The following is a 9,656-nucleotide window of genomic DNA, read 5'->3' as shown; positions in this document are numbered from 1 at the left end:
AAGGAACCTTACAGATAATTGTATGTGTGGGGTACAGAGATGGGGTAGTCATTTAAAAATCATATTAAACACTATTATTGCACACAGTAAGTCCACACAACTTATTATCTGACTTGTTAAGCACATTTTTACTCCTGAAGTTATTTAGTTTTGCCATAACAAAATGTTTCAATACTTATTGACTTGAGACATTTCAGCTTTTCATTTTTTAAAATTAATTTGTAAACGTTTCTAAAAAGACAATTCCCACTTGACATTGTGGGGTATTGTGTGTATCTTAGTGACACAAAATCTCAATTTAATCCATTTTAAATTCAGTCTGTAACAACAAAATGTGGAAAAAGTCAAGGGCGGTGAAGGCACTGAAGGCACTTTCTGAAGGTACTGTATGTACAGTATGTTGTCTTCCACCTTAAGTCAATAATCATTTCCCTGATGTTGCTTTTTCCATATCCTGTGTTTGTCTATCTTTCCACTGTACCAGATCTGGCTGTAATAGATGACAGGACTAGTATGTCATCAGCTACAGGCTGCCTGGTGTTGTCATGGTTCATTAGCATCACTTTTGCAGTGTAAGGAATCTGGTGGAAACACCTCCTTCCTATGACCAGAGTGCAATCCGGACATCCTGAAATGGGGCTCTTGATGACCTTGAATGACCAAATATGAGGTGGAAAAATGTCTCCTAGTTATCCATTATAGGCTATGCCCTACACACGATCAACCCCTGCCCCCCGCCTCCCCCTCCACACAGACACACACATATAAAGGATGATTTATTGAATGTACCCTTATCTCTGATAGTGATAGAACCTCAGTCAATGGTAATGCCCAACGTGCTTTGGGTGAAAAAGTAAACTTTTTAGTAAACCTGTTTTATTCGGTGTTTGGAAAAAACGTCCCTTTCACCTGTATTGTACAAAAGGGGGACTGACAGGCACTTCACGCGGCTTACACAGGGAGGACGACCTGGTTCTTATATACAGTTAAGGACATATTGGACGAGGTGGTATGGGTACGGGGCGGAAGGCTAGGGGGTACAGAGTGGAGAGGGATGTGCTGGATGAGCAGAGACTGGAGGAGCTGGCTCAGAGAATGAACTACTCTGACACTCACCCTTCCCTGACCAAGCAGCTAAAATATTCCTTCAGGTAAGGCACAGATGGGGTGTGTGTGTGTGTACGCACTACTCTAAGGTCTGTGTGTGTGAGTTTCTGATTTATTGCAAATAGACGGGGTAAATATTTTATGGAAGGATTTAAGCAGTAGGCTTAGACCCACGTGAACTTAACTCTAGGATGGATCAAAATCAAATCAAATATTATGTGTCACGTGCGCCGAACACAACAGGTGTAGACTTTATCGTGAAATGCTTACGTACGAGCCCTTTCCCAACAATGCAGTTAAAAAGTAAGAAACATTTGCAAAAAATAAAGGAAATAGTAACAGAATAAAATAACAATAACGAGACTTTATACAAGTAGTACCTGTACAGAGTCGATGTGCAGCGGTATGAGGCAGATGAGGTCATATGTACATGTAGGTATGGGTAAAAGTGACTAGGCAATCAGGATAGATAATAAACAGAGTAGCATCAGCGTGTGTGAAAGTGTGTATGTGTGAGTGTGTGTCAATATACATGTGTGTGAGTGTATGTAGTGTGTGTATGTGTGTGTTGAAGTGTCAGTGTAGTATGTGTGAGCGTGTGGGTGGTGAGTGTACATAGAGCCGGTGCAAGAGAGTCGGTGCAAATAAAAAATGGATCTATGCAAATAGTCAGGGTGGTCATTTGATTAACTGTTCAACAGTCTTAGGGCTTGGGGGTAGAAGCTGTTCAGGAGGCTTTCGGTCCCAGACTTGGCGCTCTGGCACCGATTGCCGTGTGGTAGCAGAGAGAACAGTCTATGACTTGGGTGGCTGGAGCCTTTGAGAATTTTTAGGGCCTTCCTCTGACATCGCCTGGTATAGAGGCAGGGAGCTCGGCCCCAGTGATGTACAGGGCCGTACACACTACCCTCTGTAGCGCTTTATGGTCAGATGCCAAGCAGTTGCCATACCAAGCGGTGACGCAGCCGATCAAGATGCTCTCAATGGTGCAGCTATATAACTTTTTGAGGATCTGAGGGCCCATGTCAAATCATTTCAGCCTCCTGAGGGGGAAGAGGCATTGTCTTGCCCTCTTCACGACTGTGTTGGTGTGTTTGGACCATGATAGGTCCTTAGTGATATGGCAACCGAAGAACTTGAAGCTCTCATCCCGATCCACTACCCACCCCGGTTCAACCTTAACCCTAATTTAATGTCCACATCCCGGTTTAACCCTCGCCTCAACCCTGACCCTATCCCTCTTCTGTCTGTCACCCCCCTGCCCTCCTTTTCAGATGTACTGTACCCAGGCTGAAACGTAGTGTGGTGGGCTGTCTGCCTGTACTCTACTGGCTGCCCCGCTACTCTATCTGGGACTATGGCATGCCGGACCTCATCTCTGGTATCAGTGTGGGCATCATGCACTTGCCACAAGGTACAGTAAGACCACAACCCCATGGGTTTATCACAAAAACACTATTATCCTCAATAACAACATGGATTTCAATGATCGTAATGTGAACAACCTACACTTCATATACAGACCCAGTGGAAAATAGTAGTTGAATGATTTATTGGCTAGCGAGGCTGTTTAACTAGATTTCTCGATACTCTCTGCAGGTATGGCATATGCATTGCTGGCCTCCTTGCCCCCAGTGTTTGGGCTATACACATCCCTCTACCCTGCGTTGGTCTACTTCTTCTTTGGGACGTCCAGACATATTTCCATAGGTAAGTGGACAGAAATATGTAATATGTGATTGGTTGATAAGGAATAAGGTTAACACTAGGGCTGTTACGGTGACCGTATTACCAGTGGTTGATAAGGAATAGGGTTAACACTAGGGCTGTTACGGTGACCGTATTACCAGTGGTTGATAAGGAATAGGGTTAACAACACTCTCAGTCAGTCCAATTGTTTTTGTGCATACAAATGTACATACACAGATGTCGTTATGTTGTGTTTGTGTGCAGGTACGTTTGCAGTGCTCAGTATCATGGTTGGAAGTGTGACAGAGAGGTTGGCTCCAGACAGGAACTTCCTGGTCATGCTGAATGGGACTAACCTGACTGAGGTGAACATCACTGCCAGGGACTCCTACCGGGTGCAGGTCGCTGCTGCTACCACCGTCCTAGGAGGACTCATCCAGGTCATCAAAAGAATAGAACAGTTAGCTGCTCCTGGAAAAAACGATACAATACAACATAACACAAGACAACACAATATACTAGACCATGCTTTAATCCAATGCAATCCAATACAACATAACACAAAACAATACAATATGTTACACTACACTTCAATCCAGTCAATACAATTCAAGAGCTATGACACACAGCACAAATCAGGCATTCGTAGCTAATTTATCCTTACTATGACTGACAGTAGGAATATGTTGTGTTCGAATGTTCATGCTTCCACTTGTAGGTGGTGCTGGGACTGGTGAAGTTTGGGTTTGTGGGTACCTACCTGTCGGAGCCACTGGTGCGAGCCTACACAACAGCAGCTGCTGCTCACGCTGTGGTTGCTGTGATCGCACAGCTCTTTGGGCTGTCCACCACACGCTTTAGTGGGCCCTTGTCACTGGTGTATGTGAGTACCATGTGTGTGTGTGAGACACTATAACTCAACTGACACTATAACTCAACTGACACTGTAACTCAACTTACACTATAACTCAACTGACACTTTAACTCAACTGACACTTTAGCTCAACTGACACTATAACTAACTCAACTGACATTTTAACTCAGCTGACACTATAACTCAACTGACACTATAACTAACTCAACTGACACTTTAACTCAACTGACACTTTAACTCAACTGACACTTTAACTCAACTGACACTTTAGCTCAACTGACACTATAACTAACTCAACTGACATTTTAACTCAGCTGACACTATAACTCAGCTGACACTTTAACTCAACTGACACTTTAACTCAACTGACACTTTAACTCAGCTGACACTTTAACTCAACTTACCCAGCACAAAACCCTGAACTCATATACTATTGGTGTAACTCTTGTCCCAGACCCTGGTCGAGGTGTGCTCCAAGCTACCTCAGACCCATCTCCCCACACTGGCGGTCAGTGGTGTATCCATGGTGTTTCTCATCGTAGCCAAGGAAATCAACTCTGCCATCAGTGCCAAACTGCCCGTGCCCATCCCAGTGGAGCTCATCACGGTCAGTTACTATGATACTCTGTCCGCTGTCTCACCGTCTTGTTGATCTACATCCCCTGTCGCTCTGTCAGTCTCTTCCTTGTTTCTCTACAAAAATGTATTCTTTCTTTTTCTATCTTGGTTGGTCAAAGATACATTTGAACTTCAAATATTTGACATTGGTTATATTAGTTTTGGGTATGTCAGAGATTTCTTTCTTCTGTCTAGTCTAGTTTGTGTTGACAAGTTTTGGCTCCTGCATAGAAAAACAGAAATGTAGAACATTGGCCCTAGTCTGAAACACAAGAGCTGAGTCAACTATATGTGACCATTCCAATGTACTGTATTAGTGTCACACACAGCAGAAATAGGGGATTCATAACTAATGATTAGGCACACTTCTGGCTTCTGATTCACCTAACCTACAGTATGTTCACTAAATGATTGACGTGATGTTTTCCTTGCAACATTCCCGTTATTTGTCCAGTTGTATTGAGAAGATTGTGACTAAGGTGAATTGGAAAGAATGTGTTTCTTTTTTGATAAAGATTGTGACTAAGTTGAATTGAAAATAATGTGTTTCTATTTTGATAAAGATTGTGGCAGCAACGGTGATATCGTCCTACACCCACCTAAACGGCAACTACACAATCTCAGTAGTGGGGGAAATTCCCAGCGGGTGAGTATTGCATTTTTTTTTTTTACTCAACTGTGTGTGTGTGTGTGTGTGTGTGGGGGGGGTGATATAATGTGTTTGTGTGGGTGTGAGAGACAGAGACCTCTTCTTGACCTCTTCTTGTTGTCTGCTTCTTTTGCTGGTTTGTTGTTAATTCTTATTACCAACCCCTGGCGGTTCATGGTTGCCACCTCTGGTACTACCCTGACCTAAATATCCTCTGCTTTATTCAGCCTGGCTGCCCCCAGGTTACCTGATGCTAGCCTGTTTGAAGAGGTGATTGGGGATGCGTTTGCCTTGGCTATTGTGGGCTACGCCATCTCCATCTCTCTTGGGAAGACGTTTGCACTAAAACATGGCTACAAGGTGGACAGCAACCAGGTGAGACAGTCCCTCTTATCATACATTGTTCCAACACCATCAAAGCAACTGAATCCCTCACAATCTACACAAGCTGTACCATCTTCCCATGAATTTATTTGATCTTGTCGCGCCTCATAGGCCACCGTAACTGAACCGGCTCTGCAATACAGTCCAAACAAACCTCTGTCTGTTACACTCACTATACACACACTCACCTCGTCCATCCTCTCCTATCGCCTTTTCACCTGTCTTTCTGCTCTCCATCCCTTTCCCTGCTGTAGGAGCTGGTGGCGCTGGGTCTCAGTAATGCCGTGGGGGGATTCTTCCAGTGCTACGCTGTCTGCTCCTCCATGTCCCGTAGTCTCATCCAGGAGAGTACCGGAGGCAAGACACAGGTGAGAGGAACACTGCGGGACTCCTACTGTGCACCCTTCTGAATAGTGTTTGCTATATTAATGCTATAGTCGTGCATGTAAATGCATACACACAACGAATGTGCGAAGGTCATGTAAAAGCAGCATGAATCTATGTTTTGTGACCGATGAAAGATGCGTTGATTGCGTGATATCCAATGTCTTTACTCCAGATGGCTGGAATGGCCTCTGCTGTGATTGTGTTGGTGACTGTGCTGAAGCTCGGGCCTCTGTTCCAGGAGCTGCCAAAGGTACGGCTCTACTTCAGCTATGTACTGTATGTGGGTGTGGGAGAGTGTGATAGGAGACAGAATGCTGTTTGTATGTATTCGTTCTACATCGTTTATATGAGTTAGTCTATTCAAGTGTTTTTGCGGGTGAAGTATGAGGTTTTGAAAGTGCATGTGCATTCAATACTGGTTGTAGCCACTCTTATGTTTGTGTGTGTTTCAGGCAGTGCTTGCAGCCATCGTCTTTGTGAACCTGAAGGGCATGTTCAAGCAGTACTATGACATCATCACTCTGTGGAGGAGCAGCAAAGTTGATCTGGTGGGAGGAGAAATGAACTTCCTGATACACATTACACACGTCTTCTCTGGTTGTGAATGGTCGATGTAGTTGAATATAATTGAAAAACACAGTGACGCTTTGTTTGCAGGGTATCTACATAAGGGCGTCATCACACGTTCATAACCCATACATAACCCATTCATAAGTAGTCCATAAGAATGGCCCTGTTCCCAGGTGGTGTGGCTGGTGACCTGGGTATCCACACTGCTGTTCAACCTGGACATGGGCCTTGGTGCCTCCATCACCTTCGCTGTGCTCACTGTTATCTTCAGGACCCAGCTGTAAGACTGCTCTTCCACTTCTTCAACACTGCATAGTTTTCATGTGGCTGTGTGTTTTACAAACAAATCAAAAAAGCTCAGCAACAACAGGTGCCAGGTGGCAAGTCATTCTTGGCACTTTGAAACAGGTCTTTCAGGCCAAAGTCAGTGATTGATTAAAAAAGTGGAAGCCAAAAACCAACATTTGATAAAGAATTCAGAACAAAAAAAACTGCATCCATTTAATAGTTATACAGTAGCTCTGACTGAGAACTGGAGTGCTCTGGTGGTGAGCCAACCCTGCTGTCCTCTCTTTCAGCCCAAAGTACTCAGTTCTGGGACACGTTCCAGGGACAGAGCTCTACTTGGACATGGAGACCCACAGAGAGGTGAGAGACCAGAGAATAGAATCATTCTATTTCTATGGGTGAGAGAGCAGACCTTGGGAGGCAGCAGGAAGAGAGGTAGGGGTGGCCCAGTCAGTGGGTAACCATAACCTTGTCGTTTGTTTGTTTGTGGGTGTGGCAGGTGAGAGAGGTCCCTGGCATCACTATCTTCCACTCCTCTGCCACCGTGTACTTCGCCAACGCTGACCTCTACCTGGAGGCTCTAAAAGGAAAGGTGCCCTTTTCCATACAACTCTGACAGTGACACTCATTTGCACTTCTTGTGATACTCATTTGCACCTCATGCTCTACAGGGTGTCGAAAGCGTTCCCCATTCAAAGGCACTTACATTTTTTTGTCTTGCCAATTCACCCTCTGAATGGCACACATACACAATCCATATCTCCAGGGGCGCAACTTTGGTTTTAGAAGTGGGGGGGACATAATATATATATATTTTTTATCCAGTCGGATAAACACTCCAAACAACCTACCCGACCGCTCAGAGGAGTCCGCATGCTCCTAAAGCACACTGTTGCCAAGTTTTGTTACACATTCCAATGATAAAACTGGGAGGACAAAAATGCAATTTCAGAATATGGGGGGGACATGTCCCCTACATGTCTCAATTGTCTCAAGGCTTAAAAATCCTTCTTTAACCTGTCTCCTCCCTTTCATCTACACTGATTGAAGTGGATTTAAGAAGTGACATCAATAACGGATCATAGCCTTCACCTGGATTCACCTGGTCAGTCTAAGTCATGGAAAGAGCAGGTGTTCTTCATGTTTTGTATACTCAGTGTATAGGGAATAGGGGGCCACTTGAGACGCAGTACTTGTGTTTTGTGACTGCAGGCCTGTATTTGGAGCATGTGTTGGACATGACGATAACAGATGGAGTGTCTGTGTTTTAGAGCGGGCTTGATATCAGCAAGATGATCATCTACAAGAGAAGACAGGAGGCCAAGCAGAGACGCAGAGACAAGAGAGCTGAGAGGAGAGCTAGGAGGGAGGCCAAGAGACAGGTGAGACACTGTCAAACAGCCATTCATATACATTTGAATAACAAATTCCAAACTACTCAGGAATCCTTCTGGACATGCATACTTGTACAGTATAAATCTACGTCATATCTCAACTAATCTACGCATTATTTAGATGACAGACAGCCTCTCTTTCATGGTGCTGCTCTTTCTCAATGTCTTCATAAGGTGGGTTTTACAAATGTGTTGTAAACTAACGTGTTGTCTGTGTGTGGACTGTGCAGAAGCATGCTCTGAGAGCGGCAGAGCAGAAGGCAGGGGTTTTCTCCGTAGAGGAGGCGGCGGGGCAATGGAAGGAACCGGGGGGCGGAGATGGAGACAGGGAGGAGTCACTGGGAGACGACCAACGAGGTTGGTGCGGCCGCGAGAACGGCACCGTGTTCGTCATGCCAACAACGCCCCGCACGCCCGATGACCAATGCAGCTGGGAGTACCTGAAGGGCAGTAAAGACCCAGACTGTGCCACCCTGGGGGCAGTGTCGGAACTGCAAGACGGGGACACCACCACTCTGGGGTCCAGTAGTGAGGATACCCTGAGCCGGGAACTGGATAAGGTCTCGCTGGGATCGCTGGGCAAGTGGACCTGGGACATCCACTCCATCATCCTAGACCTCTCCACGGCTAACTTCATCGACACCGTGGCCATCAAGACCATGAGAAACGTGAGTGGGTGATGATGACGGCATGGAAGTGATGACATACGAGAGATGGTCTTGTATTGAGAGAAGAAAATCAGGAATGTAGGTGCCCTCAATGAAAGCAAAGTATTAGGATGACAACGGTTTGGTAGGTCGAGATAAGAGTTTAGGATGTTAAAAGCGGAAAACTACAGAAGTGCTTATCCTCCTGTCCCGTTTTGACAGATATTCCACGACTTTGGTGAGATTGATGTTACTGTCTACATGGCTGGGTGTCAGAGTAAGTAACCCCACTATCTTTAGCTAATACATGAACAGCTCATTAGTTTGAATAGGGCGTGTAAATAACTTACTTGTTCTATCCAGTGTCTGTGGTAGAGCAGTTAGAGCTGGGAGGGTTCTTCTCGGAGTCCATCACTAAAGGACGTCTGTTTGCTACTGTCCATGATGCTGTGCTGCACTGCCTTGGCCACCAGGGAACATCAACGCCCAGCTATGAGTATTCTCTGGTGAGAGACGTGCACATCTACAGTTCAATAGAAGATACAATATGGAAGACTGTATATTGCTTTGAACCATGTCTGTAAATATGTCATTGCAGGAGATGCAGTGCAGCACCAAACTCTGAGGACCCTTACTGAAGTCTGACGTCTGACGTCTCTGTATATTTTATTTTATGGGGCGGGCCCCTATCCTTTTGAAAAGTGACTTTCAATTGGGAATATAGTATACAGGTATATACTGTGTATATATATATGGTAATTATAATGCCTTCAAAAAATGAAAGGTGCACTAAACCCCAACATAGGGTTGCAAAACTACTGATAATTTATCAAAGTTTCTGAAATGTTTGGTAATTTTGGTATTTAACAGGTAATCTCTGGTAATTTATATTTACATAACTTTTATAAAATGTACACATATGAAAAAAAATTAAAATCTTTATATGTATTCATATTGTCTACAGGTTTCTAGTGGATAGGCCATATGATTCAAGAGAAAACAGCCCAATTAATGAAAAAAAGCATCTAATCAACAATGACATCATTTTC

The 9,656-nt window shown here is 44.5% G+C and overlaps 1 protein-coding gene across 1 annotated transcript; it reads left to right on the top strand.

Annotated features, from left to right (window-relative positions):
- The first annotated feature begins 1,011 nt into the window (after positions 1 to 1,011).
- slc26a6l (solute carrier family 26 member 6, like) lies at positions 1,012 to 9,232 on the top strand. Its single transcript, XM_038965276.1, has 19 exons — positions 1,012 to 1,151; positions 2,382 to 2,521; positions 2,707 to 2,817; positions 3,061 to 3,236; positions 3,515 to 3,679; positions 4,125 to 4,277; positions 4,852 to 4,934; positions 5,165 to 5,312; positions 5,576 to 5,689; positions 5,881 to 5,958; positions 6,161 to 6,256; positions 6,452 to 6,558; positions 6,857 to 6,926; positions 7,066 to 7,158; positions 7,838 to 7,948; positions 8,191 to 8,628; positions 8,830 to 8,884; positions 8,971 to 9,113; positions 9,206 to 9,232. Exons 1-19 carry the CDS (start codon positions 1,012 to 1,014, stop codon positions 9,230 to 9,232), a joined length of 2,448 nt encoding a protein of 815 aa, XP_038821204.1.
- Positions 9,233 to 9,656: the final 424 nt, after the last annotated feature.

The sequence above is a fragment of the Salvelinus namaycush genome, chromosome 2, assembly GCF_016432855.1.
Source record: "Salvelinus namaycush isolate Seneca chromosome 2, SaNama_1.0, whole genome shotgun sequence".
NCBI lineage: Eukaryota > Metazoa > Chordata > Actinopteri > Salmoniformes > Salmonidae > Salvelinus > Salvelinus namaycush.
This window is presented reverse-complemented; position numbering and strand designations above follow the sequence as displayed.

Coding starts and splice junctions, on each gene's coding strand:
- slc26a6l (XM_038965276.1), top strand. CDS start 1,012: ATGGGTACGGGGCGGAAGGCTAGGGGGTACAGAGTGGAGAGGGATGTG. Junction 3,680..4,124: donor GGCCCTTGTCACTGGTGTAT/GTGAGTACCATG, acceptor CTCTTGTCCCAG/ACCCTGGTCGAGGTGTGCTC. Junction 7,949..8,190: donor GGAGGGAGGCCAAGAGACAG/GTGAGACACTGT, acceptor TGGACTGTGCAG/AAGCATGCTCTGAGAGCGGC.